The 21,258-nt window shown below is 47.0% G+C and overlaps 1 protein-coding gene and 1 long non-coding RNA gene across 3 annotated transcripts in view; both read left to right on the top strand.

Moving 5' to 3' along the window:
- The window catches only part of LOC123620548 (leucine-rich repeat-containing protein 37B-like), a 74,398-nt gene that overhangs the window by 18,537 nt on the left and 34,603 nt on the right, over positions 1–21,258 (top strand). The window contains exons 6-7 of one of the 2 annotated variants that reach the window (XM_045525879.1): positions 371–442; positions 1,102–1,182. In XM_045525879.1, the coding sequence (XP_045381835.1) occupies positions 371–442; positions 1,102–1,182 (153 nt within the window). The remainder of the gene's footprint in view (positions 1–370; positions 443–1,101; positions 1,183–21,258) is intronic. The other variant, XM_045525880.1, reaches the window with a different exon arrangement.
- On the top strand, positions 4,806–9,896 carry LOC123620554. Its single transcript, XR_006728901.1, has 2 exons — positions 4,806–5,723; positions 9,029–9,896. It is a non-coding gene; the product is annotated as an uncharacterized LOC123620554 (long non-coding RNA).

The following is a 21,258-nucleotide window of genomic DNA, read 5'->3' as shown; positions in this document are numbered from 1 at the left end:
AGTTGCATATTTCATTTATGAAAATTGGCGAGACGCGCTGGTGGCTCATGCCTGTAATCCTAGCAGTCTGGGAGGCCAAGGCAGGAAGATTGCTTGATCTCAGGAGTTCGAGACCAGCCTGAATATGAGTGAGACCCTATCTCAAAAAAAAAGCTAAAATAAAATAAAAAATGTTTATGAAAATCATGAAGGTGAGACTCTAGAGGAGGTATAGGCAGGATTAGGGGCTCTGGAAAGTTCTAATACAAATCCAAAAGTTGACACTGTAGACAAAAACTACTTATTCAGTATTATCATTCTAAACTCTGCTATTTGTTCCCGCTAATTTGATATCTAATAGCTAATCAAAGAAATATCTTCTTTTTTCTAGAGATTTATCATGCAATAAAATACAGTCAATTGAAAGAGGTACATTTGAAACCCTACCGTTTTTGCAGTTTGTGTAAGTTACAAATATAACTTCATTCTATTTGGAATTTTTATTAACCCTATTGTAAACCTCTTTGCTATTCATTTTGAAATATTAAAATTTTACTGGTAGAACGTTACTAAAATTATATAGCAAATCCTTTTCATCTCTAGAAAAGATGAGTGTGAGAATCATTACACAGATCAGAGTGAATCATTATAGAACAGTGGTTCTCATCCAATGTATTTTGTACCCAGCTGACATTTGGCAATGCCTGGAGACATTTTTCTCTGTCACAACTGTGGGTATGTTACTGACACCTGGGAGGCAGAGACCAGGGATGTTGCTAAACAATCTGCAACGTACAGGACAAAGCCCCACGACAAGGAATTACATGGCCAGTATGTCAACAGCACTGAAGCTGTAAAACTCTGTTCTGGAGAAATAAAGATCTCTTAACACAAGTATTTGTTGAGCACTCACTGTTTTGTATCTAATGCACTGCATGTGTAAATATGAAAGTATAAATCGTAAGCCAATATCTTCTACAGTGAGATTTCTTTAGTGTATGGAGAAAGTATTGAGGGCATGTTTCATCATATATGAATTAGGATCACTGCCAAATGATAAATGTTCTCAAACAATATCTTTTTTCTTCTTCTTCTTTGGCTTGTCTCTCTCTTCTTTTGTAGAAATCTTCGTTGCAATTTACTGACAGAAGTGAGCTTTGGAACATTTCAGGCTTGGCATGGAATGCAATTTTTACATACGATGTAAGTGAAATAGATGAACATATGTAAAAAAAACTATTTGTGTGTAAAAGCATCCCACAGTTATTGGTTAACTGGGTATAAGCTCATCATGAACTCTGAAAAGTATGTCTTAAGATCCATCCATTTTTTTCAAATGAGGAAACTAAGGTCCAAAGAGGCCAAGAGACTTGTGTAACTTACATATGACGGGCTCTGCTCTCCCCAGTACTGATCTTTGGTTTGGGCAATAAGAGACAGCAAGCAAGTAATGCTCAAATTGGCTTTGTCATGGGAGCCCTGTTATGCAAATCGTCCTTGAAATCCTCCTTTTGAATATGACTTTGATTCCTCCTCATGTGCAGAGTTTCTAACTGCTGAAATGTGTGCAACATGTAGCCATAAAGAAGGGAGCTTAACACAAAGTCCTCCAGGGAGCAAAAGGTGCAGGATGCTTTCTCAGTGTCAGTGTCTTTTAGATGGTAAAGCAGAAAGAATTCCTGAAAACCTGCCACAGGGCACTTCTCTCCCCAATCACCCAGAACATTATTTTTCAAAAAGTATATACCTAAGAAGTTAAGAATTATCTGTGGGCAATAGGAACCTTTGCAGTGTAGGAAAAGATAATATTTATGTTAAGCTACGGTGCAAAAAATATTCGTAAAGAAAATACATTGCTCTAGTCTAATTCCATATACTTTCTTCCCTGACTACTCTTCAACAAGAAGGGTGGGTTTTATTCTCTTTCAGCTCAAAAATTCCATGATTTCTCTGTGACACAAGCAAATCCTAGTGGGTATGTTCAGTGGCCCGAAGGGGATTTTAGACTCAAGGTGAAGATCCTCCTCTAAACCTGACTCTGGAAAAGACTGTCCACCTGTCTTGTGGTTCAGAAGTCTAATTTCCCACAGTTCATTTTGGGCTAGAGGAAGGGGTTTAGGATGTGTCTGGGGCTGAATTAACAGTTTTTGCCAATGCCCAACTTCAGGGGCCTCCTCTGTCCCCTTGTTACTTTGTTGAGGCCTCACTTAGGGAGGAACCCTGTGGGTGTGTTTTTTGTTTGCCCTCCCAGCAGAGGGCACACTCATTGGATCCCTCCACCAAGAGGTTTAGGCGGAGTCTTCTTACAAATGTCTTAAACTCACCACCTTTAGGGGACATTTTATAACACTGAGAGCCCCTCATAAGAACCCAAGTTTCACTCTAATTATGTAGGCAACACCAGAAAAAAACAAAACCCACAGAATCACATTTGGTAAAAATTAATGAGTGTCATGCCTGCTGTGTGCCAGGTACTATACTAAGTGCTGGGGGTGCAAGTTGGAATAGGACAAAGCCTCTTTGTCCCCAAGAGGCTTTCATATCAGGAGAAAGAGGGATGATGATGAGAAGACATGAGAGCCATGCTGGGGTCTACACAGCCGGGTGACAAGGTAGGGGAAGGAACAGCACAGGAATTGAGGGGTGGGTTAGGAAAGACTCACAGTGGAGGAGGCACCAACTTGTTTATCTCGAGTTTCTGTGTTCATCTCAAACAGCAGAAAAAGGCATTTGCTTCACGGTGATGAGGAAACCAGAGCTAGCTGGTGATAGAGATTAATGCTCCCGTTATGGGATCTGAATAGAGCTGTACCCCTCCACCTAGTTCACAGTTACTTTCAGAGATGGGCACAAGGGTCACAGTTTACCAAGCGTGTGTTGGGGGCTGTGCTCCTTTGTTTTGGGTCAGAGCTTTCTAATAGACAAAGCTGATTTGCTGTAGTGAGATAGAAGCCTATTGCATCTCTTTCCCAAGGCCAGTTGCCAAAGGAAGATGCCGGTAATTTCGTGGCCATCATGACACAGTTCTGGGTTGTTCACAAGTTGAAGCAATATTTTTCCCAGCATTGCAGAAGTTTGTGAAAAGGCCCCAGCTCGGGTGGATTTATCATGAATTGAATGGAGCCTAAGCTTCAGGGCTCCTCGCTTACACCGGCAGCTTCCAACATCCTGGGAGGGGCCCTAGCAGTTTTTGTATTCATAATTTTGTGTGTTTTTATTAGAGAAGATTTCCCAAATTAGATACGGTTCAGGCCTCACAAAGCCTAGAATCACCCCTGGGTTCCAGGTAATTACAACCCAGGAAATCTCCTGGGTGAAGCCTCTATGTTATTGACAAACACTGAGTGAACAAGTCAGCAGTGTGATATAGGGTCAGTCTATTTTGAATCTGAAATCCACCTCAAAGACATACCAAGAAGCTGGGTGCAGTGGCTCACGCCTGTAATCCTAGCTCTCTGGGAGGCTGAGGTGGGAGGATGGTTCGAGGTCAGGAGTTCGAGACCAGCCTGAGCAAGTGCGAGACCCCCATCTCTACTAAAAAATAGAAAGAAATTATTTGGACAGCTAAAAATATATATAGAAAAAATTAACCAGGCATGGTGGCACATGCCTGTAGTCCCAGCTACTCAGGAGGCTGAGGCAGAAGGATTGCTGGAGCCCAGGAGTTTGAGGTTGTTGTGAGCTAGGCTGATGCCACGGCACTCTAGCCCGGGCAACAGAGTGAGACTCTGTCTCAAAAAAACAAAAACAAAGACAAAAAAGGCATACCAAGAGCTTATTAGTAAAGTACCGCTATTGAAATGATGGTAATAATCGTATTTCTTTCCGATGAAATATTTAGTGGAAAACCAGCAGTGGTTGATAATCCTAAATGTTACTATCCTTTCTTTTTCCTGACTTTAAAGTGCTTCTCCTTCATTCACCTACACAGGTCCAGACTGATGGCTTATTTTTAAAAATTCTTTTAGTCACTTCATTGGTTCTAATAGTACAAGCTCCATCATTTTAGAAACTGACTCTACAGTGTAGAAAGCCTTATTCAGATAGAGCACGTTCACATGCTGACATGTCAGCGGTATATCAACCTTGGGCCAAGAAAGGAAACACTAAGAATAAGAGGAAACTCCGAGCTTCATCCCTATGGGATCAATGCTCTCCTTGCCCCCAGTCCACTAACATCAGCTTCCTCTGGAGGCTGTAGATGCACAAAAGCTTACACACTTCAGGGTATCGTTGGGATATTGTCATCACGTCTTGGTATGTACTGGAATCCTGGCGGCTTTTTCTCAGATTCAGAGCGGCGTAAACATTAAAGATGCAAATAACAATTCAGGTCTGTCCTTTGGGGCGATTTAACATGGCTGTTTAATTTGTAATGGTTCAAAAGTTTTGAGATTGTCACACCCAGCAGCTATTATACTTTTCTTCTCCCAGCTGCATCTTATTCTTCCCACCTATATAACAAGCTATCTTCTCTTCTCCTGGAAGCTGAGTTATTTCTTCCTCTTCCCCATAACTTTAATAGGTGACGTTTATGTTTCAGGCACCTAAGTACTTATATACAGTGAGATAACATGCCTGAAGTTCTTAGAACAGGGCTTGGCACATGGTAAACATGGATACATGTTGCCTCCTGTGATCTCTCATTTTCATGTTCCCAACAACTCTTGTGATGTACATATTGTTATCCCCATTTTGCGGATGAGGAAGTTGAAACTCAGTGACATCGGATAACTTGCCTAGGTTCACACCTTTTAGTAAGTGGTGGAACCACTTACAAGCTTTGCAAGTAATTTTCAATACAGTTCTTCGTTCCCTTGTCATAGGAGCTGAATGACGACCATTTGCCTTTTTGTGCGTTTTATCTTACAGTTAGTTTTTAACTTGAACAGGACCTTTAGAGCAGAGAGCTGCATTTCCCTCTGAGAATTGCACGCTTGCGGAGCTCCCGGCCGCGCCGCCACTGGGCATGCCCAGGGTTGCTGCGCCCTGTCCCGCGCAGGTACGACATCCCCACCGCGGAGACCGGCCCTGTGGCCAGCGCCGCACTCGGTGCCTTCACGGGCTTTCACTTCATCCCCAACCTGCCTTGTGAGGCGAACGCTACTCAGTAAGGCTCAGAGATAGTCCTTGTTCAAGTCACTTCACCAGAAAGTGACAGAGCCCGAATTCAAACCCAGGTCTGCCTGGTTCCAGGGCCCTCGCTGCTTCCGTTGTTCTTCACTGCCAAGGAGTCCTCTCCAAGGCTATGCTCAGAAGTTGGATTAAAGTACAGGTCCCCATTTCAGATTCTTTAGACTTTGCCCCGAGAAAGGGCTCAGGTGATGCCGTCAGAGGTCCCGTATTGAGGAGCTTCGCGTGGGAGACGTGTTCTCACGGCTCATGGAGCCGTGTGGATGAAGGAAGGAAAGGGTGACTCCATCCCCGAGTCCTTCAGACATACCGCAACAGGGTCTAGGTCACTCTGCCTCGTTCTTTGTCTACCTTCTGCCAAGGAACCGGTTCTCCCTGCCTGCCTTGGGATTCTAGCATAGGTAGTTTTGGAGTTTGTCCTATTTAAAATTTATTTTCACTGCCTGCTTTGGACATTTGTTCTGCTAAAGCTGTTAGGATTTCAGTACATTCAGGGCCGTGATGGCATGCCTCAGCCCTCAAGTCTGCTGTGTCTCCTCAGTTAATAGAGTGGAAATGTAGCCCATCTGTCTGGACCGTATAGAAGAATTTGGAGAAAAAAAAAATAACAGGTAAGAAATGTTCCCTTATTTTGTGAGCTGCCTTTATTCTGTCTCATTGTTGTACAGCAAAAGGTTTATACAGAAAGAGTTAGGTTTTCCTCTTCTAATAAGGTATATTTTAAAAAATTATTTAGAGTGATATTTCTTAAACTTTGAAGCAAATAAAAAGCGTGCCACATTTTACTCCCATAAAGATATCAAAAAGGCAGTAGATTAGGTGTCAGTGCACCTTAGTTTATGTGTAAAATGAGGGAATTGAACCAGAAATGCAAATGGTTTAAGACAGTATCCACTGGGAATCCAAACGCATTCATATCATTTGGTTTGTGGAAAAGAGTTGCTTGTAGCATCCCCAGACTTGAGTTGTTGTGTCAGTTCCCTCTCGTTCCCTCCATTGCCCCAGCACAGACATAGTGAAAACAAGAAAGCTCTACAGCAGGAGGAAGAAATAGGACAACATGGAGTGTCCCCCTGTTTTGATTTCACTAGGCACAAATGCAGGATCCTAATGTCCAGGGGTGCTGTGGGTGGGCTGACTAGAAGAGCAGAGACCCATGATTGGTTAGGGGAGCATATCTGGCTTTCTCCAGTTTGTCCTCCATTGGAATGGGGACAAAATTAGGGAAGCTGTCAGTTCTAATCAAGTCCTGGCCATTGGGGGCCGGCTGCTATGGGGGTTGTTTTTGGCTTCCTGGGCTGTTGCTGCAGGTTTGGGTCAGAGTTCTGTTTTGATACATGTCCTGGCCATTGTCCGCTTGCCTATTCGGTCTGTCACACTCCTTCACGTGGACCCAGCTGGCCGCGCCCTGCCCAACGCCTACTCTTTCTGATTGTCCCATCTGCCCTTGCTGGAGCCTCTGGTCCCGGCAAGTTTGGTTGCAGTTTGTTGTGTATTAACTCTTAATTCTTATAATGACGCCGAAAGGCAAGTCATTAGTTATTTATTGCTGCATCGCATGTACCCCCGCACTGAGCAGACCTTTATAATCCCACAAAGTTTCTGAGGCCAGGAATCCGGGAGGAGCTCGTTGGTGGCTGTGGCTCTGGGGTGCTCATGAGGCTGCAGTCAAGGTGCTGGCAGGGCCACAGCCATCTGAAGGCCTGACGGGGGAGCCAGGGCCGGCTTCCAAGGCGACTCCCTCATGCAGCTTTTGGCAGGACGCCTTAGTTCCCCGTTGGCTATTGGCAGGGGGCACCTCAGTTCCTTGTCATTGGACCTGTCCATGGGGCTGCCTGAGTGTCCTCCTGACGGCAGCTAAGGTGCCTCTGAGCCACTGTTGAAGAAGGTGCCAGAAGGTGAGCGACTGGTCGAAGGGAGAAGGACAGAAAACTGAGGTTCTAGAGTGAAACGTGTTAGCTGTCATTGTCATTTAATCTTCACAGCAAGCCTTGTAGAAAAAAATCATTAGCCCCATTTGACAGAGGAGAAAATAGAGGCTCAGAAAGGAGACACATCTCACCCCAGATCGCAGAGCACAGCCAGGATTTAAGTCCTTAGCTGTTTTATGACCAAGCTCAAACTCCTAGCTCTTGGGGGGGGGGTACTTCATTGTTAAGGAAAGACCCTCCAGCCCCCAGGGTTTGGGAGGGGCCTCAGGCCCCTGAGGAGGAGCCTGTCAACTGCTGCCTCCGCCTGCTCCAGAGACAGGGAGGCCAGTGCCTCTGGGCCCAGCTGCCACCCGTAAGTGACTATTTTTACCCTCCACCTCAGGGACGAGTCTGCCACTCCTGGCTCTGGAAGGGCCATCTGGGCAGTCTGGCTGCCCCAGGAAGAGCCACCACCCAGAGGCTTTATGCCCTGCTGTCCCCGCAACTGTTGCCAGATGAACCTTTAGCTCTCTGGCGTGCTCTGGCCATCGGAGTCACTAGGAAGCCCCCTCCTCCAGATTCCGAGGTTAATAAACCTCCCTCGTTAGTGCCACTTGCTGGATAGACTTATTGGATCAAAAATGCCTAAATCTGGAGGTATTTTAAATGGCTCACATTTTAAACAAGGTTCATAAAGTGTTCTTTGGATGAGTCATTTTACTGAAGAGATAAGAATGATTTTATTTGCATATTCAACTGTCCCCCTCTCGGGAAAATGTAAACTGTGGGACAGTGCCCTTCCGGGAGGCCCAAGAGCCCTTGAACATCATTTATTTTCTGAAGTGATTTCAAACAACCCTGCTAACTCCCTGTTTACACTATTCATTGGTTTGGCAAACTCTTCTGGAACGGGCAAAGGTCGCCTTCTGCCCATGCACCCAGTTCGGTCCAAATGATCTCACATTTCGAATTGGTGGTGGGGAAGTTAATGATATTTTAGTGCATCTGGTACAGAATTAAAATAAACCCCGATTACTTCGTTCAGCCTTTGCCCCCTATGAGACTTCGGGATTGGCCCTGCTCGGTTTACCTGCCAGGGAGACAGAGGGAGGCCCCCAGGCAGTTCAGGCCAGGGTGGCTTTAGGAAATGTGTGGTGGGGAGGAGGGTCTCTGGTAGCACAGAGGGGACAATACCTGTGTAGACATTGCACAGTGGAGAGGTGTCACAGGGGTCACAGGTATCGTGGAACTTCACACTGCAAGAGAATACCTGGATTTTGGGACCTAGGATCTCTTCCTGCCTCTGCCCCTAATTGGCTGTGTGACTTTGGACATGTCAACCATCCTCTCTGGGCTCCGATTGACACATCCATTAACCAAGGGAGCTTGATCAGAAAATCTTCAACACAACGTTATTTACAAAAACAGGTGGTGGCCTGATGGGCCATCATCTGCCTTCCTCTGCTCTAGGCCTCCTGTGGGCTGCAGAGAGCATGGGGCCCAAGCACTGTGCCTGATCTGCCCCTAAAGTACTGGCCGGGCCTCTGAGTCCTCATGTTTAAAATGAGGAGGTTGGTCAATATCTGCACTCCCCAAACTGTGCTCTCTGGATCAGTAGTTTTGTGAGGTGACAGAAGAGACGCTGACCTAAACAGGTTTCTTTGCTGCAGGACTTCTCAGGACCTTTAGTATGTGGGTGTGCACTGTGAATTTCCCAGGGGGATGTAGGATGCAGCATTTGACAATGGGAGACATTTTTGGTAACACCAACTAATATTCTGTGCCACTTTGTACCACGAAGCACGGTTTGGGAATGCTCTATGGCCTCCCTAAGCCTCAGTTTCCTTCCCTGCAGAACAGGGGTGATGATGGCACCTGCCTCCTAGAGTTGTTGGTAGGTTAAATGAGGTAATGCCTGGAAACGATCCTGGCACAGTGCCTGGCACAGAGTGAGTGCTCAAGAAATGCTAGGAGCTATTATTTATAATAAGGTCCTTCCTTTCCAGCTCCGACATTCTGTGCTTCCAACTGCAGCATGTAATTAAATGCTAAAGCATCTGGCTTCCCGAGTAGAAAGAACAAGGCTGGAGGAAGGAAAAAGGAAGACAGAGATCCTTCTGGGTTGCCCATTTGTGCACCAGCCTCACTGCCAGCCGTCACAACAGGGGGACGTAGCAAGATGCCAACTCCTAATGACAGGGCTCGGGTGAGTTGGTGGTTCCCTGTTTAGCTCAGACACTGTGGGGAGTATCTGAGACCGCAGAGGAGTGAGAGGTAAAACCAGGGCTGCTTATGGTCAACAGTAGAACCTCCCTGCGTCCTGCATGGGGCAGCTTCCCTTTCCCACTGTCCTGGACACGGTGATCCTGGCCACCTTTGAGCATGTGTGACATGCTGGGGGAACAGTGACAGGGACAGCTGAATTGGAAAAGGTAAGTAGGACAGGTTAGGCGAGAAGGGCAGGAAGGGCAACCCCACAGAGGAACAGCATTTGCAATGGCTCAGAGGAGTGCACGGCCAGGCATGGGGAGGTGGTGGGGCAGAGTGTCACAAGAGGAGCCTGAAGAGGTGGCTGGGCACCAGGACACTCAGGACTTTATCCAAGTCAAAGGGGAGACACAGCGTCAGTCTGGCATTTACATTTCCCTGGATAAAAAAGAAAACAGCACTTTTTTCAAATTTTTCCATTTATATGAAATATCCATGGAGACAGAACATAGATTGGTGGTTGCCAGGGGCTGGGGAGCAACTGCTTAATAGGTACGAGGTTTCCTTTTGGAGTGATGGAACGTTCTGGAACTAGGCAGAAGTGGTGGCTGTACAACATTGTGAATGTACGAACTGCCAATAAATTAACCACTTGAAAATGGTTAATTTCATGTTATGTGAATTTGATCTCAATTTTTACAAAGGTAATGATGAAGGTGAACTAAGGCGAGGAGAGAGGCGCTGGGGAGGGGTGGGAGGTTCCAGAGTCCCCGGACCTGGGGGCTGGTGAGCAGGTTTCTGGCTGTCACTGGGAGGGGACACGTATGGGGGATGGTCGGGTGAGGGTGGGGCTGGGGGGCTCAGGGCTGAGCACACAGGTCTGGAGAAGAGAAGAATATTCAGTGACACAGAAAGGTGGTCACTATATATTATGAAGTGATAAAAATGCAGATTCTCTAACAATGTGTTCTGTGTGACTCCTTTTTGGTCAGTTTCTACACACACACACACACACACACACACACACACACACACACGCACACACACACACACACATCCGTGCACAGGCTCACCTGTATGACAATATATGCCGAAACATGGACAGTGCTCATCTCTGTAAGGGGGGACCATGAGAGATTTTGATTTTGTTTCCTTTTTGCTTATCTGTATTTTCTAGATGTTCCACAATGAACATTGTATTAATATCTTGTAATAAGTACAAAAAGGTACTTAAAGTGCCAAAAGCATCACGGAGGGCTGCTCACTATCTGATATCACAGCGTGGTTTCTTCCAGACCAAGCTGGGACATGAGCTTACAATGGTGGGAGGAAAACTAAAGGGAAAATAAACACTATACAAAAAAATAAATAAAAATAAAGTGTTGGCTGGGCGCAGTGGCTCACGCCTGTAATCCTAGCACTCTGGGAGGCCGAGGCGGGAGGATCGCTTGAGGTCAGGAGTTCGAGACCAGCCTGAGCAAGAGTGAGACCTCGTCTCTATTAAAAATAGAAAGAAATGATCTGGACAGCTAAAAATATATATAGAAAAAAAATTAGCCGGGCATGGTGGCACATGCCTGTAGTCCCAGCTACTCAGGAGGCTGAGGCAGGAGGATCGCTTGAGCCCAGGAGTCTGAGGTTGCTGTGAGCTAGGCTGACACCACGGCACTCTAGCCTGGGCAACAGAGTGAGACTCTGTCTCAAAAAAAAAAAAGTGTTTACCCATGGGCGAGACACCTTTTGCCCTGGCAAACCAAACCTGCTGGGTGTGCCTGTCCACTAAGACATGGGGCTTTACCCAACCAGTGGTGTGAGCAACATGGGGAAATGTCTGTCTTACTATTTAGCAACTTTCCACTGCCTCACATATTTGGGGCACCCACACCCACACTCAGACGGTTACAAAAATCGAACAGATCCAGCCTTCCCCCAAGCCCTCATGCCCTATGCCCTCTGGGGCCATTTTCACTTACCTTAGTACCCTGGCCCAGCACACTCTTCCATTTGTATTACTTATACTTACAGACAGGGCCCCGATGTGGGGACACTGCCTATTTCTTAATGCATACAGGATTTTGTCATCCCCAACCGCCCATGAGAAACACAAGCCAGAGTGTTGATTTTTTTAAACTTCAGGTCACTTGTCAGGACCCTGACTTTGCTTTGCTCGATCAAGAAGTTACATCTTGACTAAATTTGCCAGCCTCCAATGCTTGGGACTACGCTTCCTTCCCTCCCGAGTCAGTTTTCTGAGGAACGTCCACACAGGAGCTTAATTCCCCGGTGACCCGACTAAGGGAACATCCTGTCCCATCCTTTGGCGCACAACCAAGGCAGCATCGCACTCCTGCCGGGGGCGGGGCTCTCTGATCTTGGAAGAGATCCATTCTTCCTTTGCTCACCCCTTAATCCATCCCTTACTCAGAGGCACTTTAGCAGCCCAGGGAGCCAAATGGTATGGCACCAAATTCCAGGGAAGAGGACTTCATACCACGGGTGAATCAGCTCCTGTCCTGTTAGCCAAAATTGAGTTCACCGCCCAACTTCCTCCAGAGTGGGCGATATATTGGGTGTGCGGTACCTGTTTGGGTCAATGATACTTGGGGGTTTCTGCTCTTCTTAACCCAACTCAATCCTACCTGACACAGACAGCTTCTGACTTGATCCTTGGGCCCGAGTTCCTGCCTTGGTCACCTGCCCAGTGTGAGGATGAGGGCCGTGGCTTGCTCCATCCTGTGACTGGAGTTCCACCCTGGCCCTGCTCAGCGGCTGGACCCTGCCACCTTCTGGTCCTCCCTCCAGCCAGGCCACCTGCCCACCCAGCAGGATTTTGTGGCACTGGGCTTGACTCCTGCCAGGGTGGAGGCCAGGCCCTGCTCCAGTGCTTTCCTGGAGGAGCCCTGCTGCTTCCCCGCCCCTGTCCCCTCGTCCCCAGATCCTTGGCTGCTGCCTGGGCCTGGCAGGCTGGCTGCTCTCCAGACATCGCAGCAGAACCAATGCCTGCAGCAGCTTCCCCAGTGGAGAGGTCCAGGAGCAGCCGGTTCCTGCTGTGCAGAACAACAGCACCGTCATTCCTTTACACGCTCAACAGTTATTCATCAAGCGTCTACTACAGGCATCGGGAACAGCACAGGAAGCAAGACAGGGCCGAATGGTGGCCCTGGTACCTCCAGCACAGGCTGCCGCCCAGGACCTCAGACTGGCAAAGCACTGGAACTGCTCACAAGGAATTTTCAAGAGTTTGCTTTAAGGATATGCCCATGGCCTGGGTTATATGTGCAACCTGCGTGAGTCCCCACACCTCCTGGTCCAGGCTGTGTCATCTGCTTGTGACAAAGCTGAACTGGATGCTGTTGAAGATTCTGCCGGGTCTGCCCTCCTGCGAAGAGAGAAAAGGGCTTGGCCTTTCAGGGGCTCCTGCCTGATTTAGGGCCGGAAAACAACCACTTTTTCATGATTTATTACGATTCTGTGGGTTCACTGGGGCCAGCTGGCCTGTTCTTCTGCTGGTGACAGTTCCTTTAGCCCCTCTGACCTATGTCCTCACGTGGAGGTGGGGATGGTCCTGTGTACCCAGAAGCGATGAGGTAATACCCCAGGCAACTGAATAGTTGATGAGGGTGAGTTTCTCTTTGTAGGAAGTAACCCAGCTAATAAATGAAGACAGAATGGTAGAGTTAGAATACCACTATCCTAACCCTCAGTGCATTATCGGGTCTAGGCATCGGACATCAACAGATGCTAATGTCACAAAAGGGAAGATGCTAGACATTATGTACCTCCTGTGGAAAAACACAAAACCTACACTGAACCGCTTTTGCCAAAAAACTCAACTCTTAATCTGATCAGGCTTCTAGATTCAACTATCAATTTACAGGAAATACAGAAGACAGCGAAATGTGTTAAACTGTATCACAGGTATGTAATCATCAAAGTCCAGACTGTGGATAATCTGCAGGATACATGATGTGGCTTACTCAATGATACACTGCAAGAGAAAAGAGAAAGATGAAAGAGGAACCTATGGATTGAAAGACAAGGGACATCAACTAATCATAATATGTGCATCTTACTGGGATCTTGATTTCATCAAACTGTTAGAAAATGCTTTTTGACATAAAACAATTGAAAATTTGAACATCGAATATGTGATGATATTAAAGAATAAATGTTTTAAGAAAGAGAGAGAGGAATGTGTGACCAACGCTTGATAAAGAAGAACCCAGCCATGAGGCCCATCTTAGAGAAGGCTGCAGAGTGTGGGGGAAACAGACAGCGCCGGGAGTGCTCACCCCGACTCGGCCATCACCTCGCCACATGTGTGGCCTTGGCTGAGTCCCTTTCCCTGCACAGACCTGGGTTTTTGCACCTGGGGAACCATGGAGGGACCCAGGGGGCCTGTGACTCCTGTTTAACTCTGGCCTCCTTTGGCTCCGTCCTCGTTTTTACCTGGGGCCTGTATCAGCCCCACCGCGTGTTCACAAGAGCGTCAGATACGTGGGAGAGTGTGTGATGGGCACAAGCCCGGAGCCACTGGCTCCTGCAGAACCCAGAACAGAAGGGGCCACCTCCCCGAGGCACTTTGCCTGGAGGATCAAACTGTACGATCTCAGCCAAGCGAGAAGAGAGAAACCGCTGGGGGACTTCACCCACCCCCACACCAAGGGCTGAGTTACCTGCTTGCCACGATGCCTTGACCTCGTTCTGATACTTGGGGATTTCTGGGGAGTTTCCCAGGCCAGCATCCTGATCTGGTCACCTGCTCAGGACTCCAGCTGAGTTGGGCTGCTTGTGACAGACTCCTGTGAGTGCAAATGAACAATGTCACTGGATGACTCCATGTCACCAGCCCCTCAATTACTTGTCGCTGGCCTCTGCCCACCTGCCCTTCAAACACCATCACTGTAAAAGCATCAGCCTTTGCACGAAACCTCACACATTGTATTAATAAATGTTCTACATAAAGGGGTGAGGGGTGGGGAGGGGAGCCCTCCTCCTGGCCCAGCACAGGTGCTTAACATTCTCTTGAAGCACGACAAGCTTTCTCCAGAAGGTTAAACTAAAAACCCACCATCTGCTACCACCACCAACCCGCTTCATGCATGAACTGAGTAACAGGGAAAGGCAGCTCCATCTTCAGTGGGTAGCTAAGCCCACATGTTGGTGTCAAACCTAGATTCAAATCCTCGCACTGCCTCCCACCAGCTCTGTGACTTTGTGCAAATTACTTAACCTCTCTGCAGCTTATTTAGCAAGAGTGCTTTGAAGATGAGCTGATTCCCTGCGTGCAGTGTTCGGCGTCATGCCGCACACACTCAACATGTGTCAGCAGTTGCTTTTATCAGGAGGCTTCCGTTGCAGCACCCCGTGGGGGCTCCACCATCATCTCCCTCCCACCCCCCCATTAAACTTTCTCTGCTTTCTCTCTCTCTTATAAAAATGACCTTTCAATGTCTCATTTTCTCAGTGACATGCTAACCTGGTTAGTCAAGCCTGTGATGTTGCAGTGTCTGATAAGGGAATCTTGCCCCCCTGCTTTATAATTGTGGATTTCAGGCAAGGTGGGAGGCCTTCCAAAGGTACCCTGAGAATCACAGCTCTTTGGTGACATCTCTAACTCCTCCATAGCAGCCCTGTGCGATACCAGACCCGGAGCTGTGGCTGCCGTCTCAATGGGGTCAGGATACCCTTTTAAAGAGATCTGGGAGGCCGGGCGTGGTGGCTCACGCCTGTAATCCTAGCACTCTGGGAGGCCGAGGCGGGTGGATTGCTCGAGGTCAGGAGTTCGATACCAGCCTGAGCAGGAGCGAGACTCCGTTTCTACTAAAAATAGAAAGAAATTAGCTGGACAACTAAAAATATATTAAAAAAATTGGCCGGGCATGGTGGCGCATGCCTGTAGTCCCAGCTACTCAGGAGGCTGAGGCAGGAGGATCGCTTGAGCCCAGGAGTTTGAGGTTGCTGTGAGCCACGCTGACGCCACGGCATTCTAGCCCGGGCAACAGAGCGAGACTCTTGTCTCAAAAAAAAAAAAAAAAAAAAAAAAGGGATCTGGGAGCACAGGGAGGTCCAACAAGATGGAATCAGGAGCCAAAGAGATCACAGCTAGAACTCCAGCTGTAACTGAGTGTAATGGGGGTATTAACGCCCATTCCCAGGCTTGGGAGCACAGAGCAGGGAAGTCTAAGTATTCAAGCCCTGCAACCCCCACTTCCTGGACATGGGTCGCTTCTGCCCTCTAGTGGCCATTGTATAAATTGCACAGAACGCGGGCCTGAAGACGGGGAGGTGGGCCTTTTCCCTTCTGCACCCACCCAACGCTGCTGTTCTCAACCCGGCCCCGCCCCAAACTCCCATTTCACAAATATCTTTGTGTCATGATAGTAACTTTAAAATATTTTAAGCAGCTTTGTTAATGTAGTGACATACAATAAACTGCACATATGTAAGGTACAATTTGATAACTTTTGACGTATGTATACACCTGAAATCATGATCACAATCAAGACAGTGAATATATCCACGCCCCCCAAAGTTTCCTTGTGCCTCTTGGTGATCCCTCCTTCTGCCGCTTCCTACTTCCCCATCCCCAAGCAGCTACTGATCTGCTTTCTGTCATTAGAGATCAGTTTACATTTCCTAGCGTTTTCTACAAATGGAATCATACACGTACTTTTTTGTCTGTCTGTCTTTCACTCAGCACAATTGTTTTGAAATTTGTCTATGTTGCTCTGTGTGCCAATAGTTTTTTTTTGTTTGTTTGTTTGTTTTTTTGAGACAGGATCACACTCTGTCACCTGGGCTAGAGTGCAGTTGCATCATCATTTCCCACTGCAACCTCGAACTCCTGGGCTCAAGCAATCCTCCTACCTCAGCCTCCTGATTAGTAGGGACCATGGACATGTGCATCTCGCCAGGCTAATTTTTTTTTGTAGAGATGGGGTCTCCTTATGTTGCCCTGGCTGGTCTCCAACTCCTAGCCTCAAGTGATCCTCCCACCTCAGCCTCCCAAAGTGCTGGGATTACCTGCGTTAGCCACTGCTCCTGGCCAAATCCTCTAAGATTTTTTAAGTTGCAGATAGACCAAATTTCTAACACGTGGTCCTGGGTTATGGAAACCTCTTTTCCTGCCCAGGGCTCTCACTCTACAGAGATGAATTTTTTTTCTGTAGATTTTTGACCACAAAAGGTTACCCCACAAAGTGGTACCCCCAGAATGCCCTCCTGCCAGGGTTTTGCCTCCCCCCCAGCCCCTGCTGGCTTCCTATCCCAGGGTGCCATGTGCTGGGACGTCCAGAGGTGGGGCGACAGGCAGTGCTACCTGCTTAGAAGCCCCTGGCACTTTCTTGCTATCCAATCCTGCCATCCTGTTTCAGAGGAGAAGTGGATATCAGTAACAAAACTCTATCTTTCACTTCCACGTTGCTGTGGCTGGTGGAAATTTCTCCCAGACTTCCTTGGTGATTAATGACATTGAAATGTTGTGGCCTCCATGGAGAGGTGACAAGTTGTCAGGCCACCGTTCCACAGATGGTTAACCCAATGCAGACTGTTAACAGCCAGGTCTCCTTTGGTTGCAAGTGACAGAAACCCAACTCAAACTGGTTTATGCAAGTAGGGACATTTATTGGATCTCAGAATAGCGGGAAGGTGAAGGTTGTGTTTGGGTCCCAGAAAGGGTGGACTCTAGGACTGGAATCCTACCCAGACTTAGGCCCTCAGATGAGCTGCACCTGCATGATTTAAACCTGCCGGCCTCTGGCCCTATACCCACCGGCTTCCTGTGAGAAGCTGAGCCGCTCCACGGAATTCCACTTCAAAATGTACTGATGAGGGCACAGGCATTCCCTGTCACCAGGAGACAGGTCGTGTGACTGGCGGCCCCCACTAAAACCCCACGAGAAAAGGAGTTCCCCCAGAGGTGGTGCTGCTCCTGGAAAGGAAGGGAGGTGAGCAGGCAGAACATCCAGCACTCTCCGCCCTTTCCCGCCCAGCTGTCTTCCTCACAGTTGTCACCTGTCCAGCTGCCATTTCTGCCTGAAGCCTGGCCAATTTGCATGGTTAAAACCAATGTATTTCCAGGAGACAGATGACATCACAGAACTGGGGTTCCAGAAGGCTGGGGAGGCCCGGCACTCCCGGCTTCTTTAGAACATGGACAGCTGTTAGTGGGGCGGGGCTGGAGCGTAGGTGGTGAGGAAGAGGAGGCTCCTACCCCAAACGGCCTTGTTCTACAGATCCTCACAGAAAGCCCTGGGCCGGCTGAGACTTGGGTCAGAGACAGATGGGAGAGAGGTAAGCTTCAGAGGCGGGTGGGAACACACCCGAGGGAACCCCAAGAGAGGGCTTACTGGGCAGGCATGGGGCTCCCTGCTTCCCGAGGCTCGGTGACAACTATCTCTGAGGGACTGAGTCAGGGTGGGGTGGCTAGTTTGTCTGAAATTCTGTTTTAACTGGGCATCTTATAATTTCATTTGCTAAATCTGGTGACTCGGGGTGAGAGGGGGAGAAGGAAAAGAAAGGCCCCAGCCCAAGCTGGTGTGGAGCGAGTCTTAGAAGCCAGAACAGGAGACTGGCCAGGCGCGGTGGCTCACGCCTGTAATCCCAGCACTCTGGGAGGCCGACGTGGGCAGATTGCTTGAACTCAGGAGTTCGAGACCAGCCTGAGCAAGAGCGAGACCCCGTGTCTGCTTAAAAAAAAAACAGAAAGAAATTATCTGGACAACTAAAAATATATAGAAAAAATTAGCCGGGCATGGTGGCGCATGCCTGTAGTCCCAGCTACTTGGGAGGCTGAGGCAGGAGGATCACTTGAGCCCAGGAGTTAGAGGTTGCTGTGAGCTGGGCTGATGCCACGGCACTCTAGCCCGGGCAACAGAGTGAGACTGTGTCTCAAAAAAAAAAAAAAAAAAAAAAAAAAAAAAGCCAGGACAGGAGAGATAAGAGGAAATAAGCCCACCTGAGTAGCCACCGCCCCGAAGCTGCCTGACACTTGCAGGCGGTGGATGGAGGAACCTAAGCCTTTGCCCTCAGCAACATACACCTGGCTTAAGGGGAAAGATTCACACCCCCTCAGTGACAGAAATAGCCGCCATCTTTATTTTCATGACATTTACCATTTTGAAGAACACAGGCCAGTTATTGTACAGATTTTTCCCTCAGTTTCTCTTTGTCTGATGTTTTCTTGGGATTAGGCACAGGCTAATGCATCTGGGGACAGAATACTGCAGAAGTCACGTTGTGTCCTTCTCGGGATGTCACGGCTGGAGGCACATAATGCCACTCTGTTACTCATTGGTGATTTTAATTTTCATTGCAAGGTCAAAATACTATCTGCTTTCTCCACTGTATAGTTACTGGGTTTTTTTTCCATGCAACTAATGTGCAATCAGTAGAGAGACCCTGTAAGAAGGTGGATGTTTCCAGGCCTTCATCAGGCAGCCTACTGCCTCGGAGTTAGCACTGAAGATTCTCACTCACACCAATCTTTTATGGTTGCAAAATGGTTATGTTTTTCCAACTTCATGACTGCCTCTGCATTTCTCAGTCAGCATCTTACTGTCATGAAGAGCTCTCTGCTTCATCCCCATATGTATCTGTCTATTTATTATATCATAGACTCAAGGATTCCTATCACATTCAATGAATAATCTGTTATTATCATTTATTTTGATGTTCTAATGGTCCCAGATTACCTTGGAAACCATTTTGCGATGGCTTCTTAGATATGACACCCAAAACACAACCAACAAAAGAAAAAAATAGATAAACTGGACATCATCAAAATTAAAAACTTTGGGGCTCTCAAGAAACACTATCAAGAAAGTGAAAGGCAACCCAGAGCATGGGAGAAAAAATCTGCAAATCATATATCTGATGATGCATGATTTGGGTCTAGTATCCAGAATATATAAAGAACTGTTAACAACTCAGTAATGAAAAAAGACAACTCACTGTAAAAATATGCAAAGGTTCTTTTATTATTTATTTATTTATTTATTTTGAGACAGAGTCTCACTCTGTTGCCCCAGCTAGAGTGCCATGGTGTCAGCTCACAGCAACCTCAAACTCCTAGGCTCAAGCAATCCTTCTGCCTCAGCCTCCCGAGTAGCTGGGACTACAGGCATGCACCACCATGCCTGGCTAATTTTTCTATATATATTTTTAGTTGTCCAGCTAATTTCTTTCTATTTTTTTAGTAGAGACAGGGTCTCGTTCTTGTTCAGGCTGGTCTTGAACTTCCTGAGCTCAAAAAATCCACTCGCCTCGGCCTCCCAGAGTGCTAGGATTATAGGCGTGAGCCACCTCGCCCGGCCCAAAGGTTCTTAAAAGACATTTTTCCAAAGATACAAAAATAGCCAAACATATGAAAAGATGCTCAACATCACTAGCCATCAGAGAAACAATCACACCAAAACCACAATGTGATATCAGTTCATACCCACTAGGACAGCTTTGATCAAAAAGACAGATAACATCAAATGTTGGTGAAGATATAGAGAAACTAGAACCTTCATACACTGTTGATAAGAATGCAAAATGGAGCGGCCACTTTTGAAGCCTGGCAGGTCTCAAAAGTTTAAACAGAGTGACCACATGATGTAGTAATTCTACTCCCAAGAAATGAAAACATATAACCACGAAACAACTTGACTATTAATGTTCATAGCAGCATTATCCATAACAGCCAAAAAGTGAAAACAACCCAAAAGTCCATCAGCTGATGTATGTATAAACAAATTGTATGTCCATACAACGAAAGATTATTCAACTACAGAAAGGAATGGAGTATCATGCTACGGCATGGATGGACCTTGAAAACATTACGCTAAGTTAAAAAAGCCAGACACAGAAGACCATGTTTTGTGTAACTCTGTGTATATGAAATGGCCAGAGAAGGAAAATCCATAGAGACAGAAAGCAGATGAGTGGTTGCCAAGGGCTGGGGAGGAGGTATGGGGAAGGAGTGCTAATGGGTGCAGGGTTTTGTTTGGATTGATGAAAATGTTCTAAAATCAAGTGAGGTGATAGTTGCATAACTCAGTAAATAGACTAAAAACTATTGAATTGTACACTTTAACTGAATTAATTTACAGTATGTGAATTATATATTGGGAATTATATCTCAATAAAGCTGTTACAAACAAATATTGTTCCCTATTTGACCACTCCATCCCCTTTTGAGCTGGCTCTTGGGGCTATTTGACAAGCGCCAATCCATATTTTAAGCACTTTCTTACTTTCTGGTACAACAAGATAATCCAGACTTATAACCCTTTCCTGCTCCAGCCTGGGAATCAGCCATATGGGAATCTTGGTCCCCTTTGGCGGGGAGTGTGAAACCAAGATCTGGGCATTATTTCATTTAATTATTGCAACAACTCTATTAGGTAGGTATTAGCATATTTTGTTTTACAAATGAGGCTCAGAAAAGTTAAGCATGTTCCCCAAGGTCACATAGCAGCCCAGCATTTGAAAGCAGGTAGTGTGAATCCAGAGCCCTTGCTGTTCTACAGACACACACACACACACACACACACACACACACACACACACACACACAGTGTGAAGGTGAAGGTTATTTCTGTGGCCAGCTCACCAGGAATTGCACAAGGCAGAGTATGCCCTCGGGGAAAGTCATGTGTCATGGGTCTGAGGATGCGGGTTGTGGGGAGATTAGCACGCAGTGTCCTGGTCGTCCTTCTGAAAGCACATGCTTACAGACACACACAGATGCTGGGGAAGCACAGTCTTCATTAATCTCCTTTGTCAACCTCACTCCCCACCCCAGCACCTGAATGCTGCCCATAGCTGGGTGCACATTAAAAGCAGACCTATAAATGAAATGAGATCGGTCTTGATTTTTAACTGTTGAAGCTGGGAAATGGGTATATGGAGGTTCATGATACTATTCTCTTTTCTTTTGTAAGTGTTTAGTTTTCTGTGATAAAAAAATATATAAAATAGTAAATGAGAGGACAGCCAGGTAGCAAGCAGTGAGCAAGCAAGACCATTTAATTGCTCTTTC

Source organism: Lemur catta, chromosome 15 (assembly GCF_020740605.2).
Source record: "Lemur catta isolate mLemCat1 chromosome 15, mLemCat1.pri, whole genome shotgun sequence".
NCBI classification, from domain to species: Eukaryota; Metazoa; Chordata; class Mammalia; order Primates; family Lemuridae; genus Lemur; species Lemur catta.
Note: the sequence above shows the minus strand (reverse complement) of the source record. Positions and strands in the feature narration are given on the sequence as shown.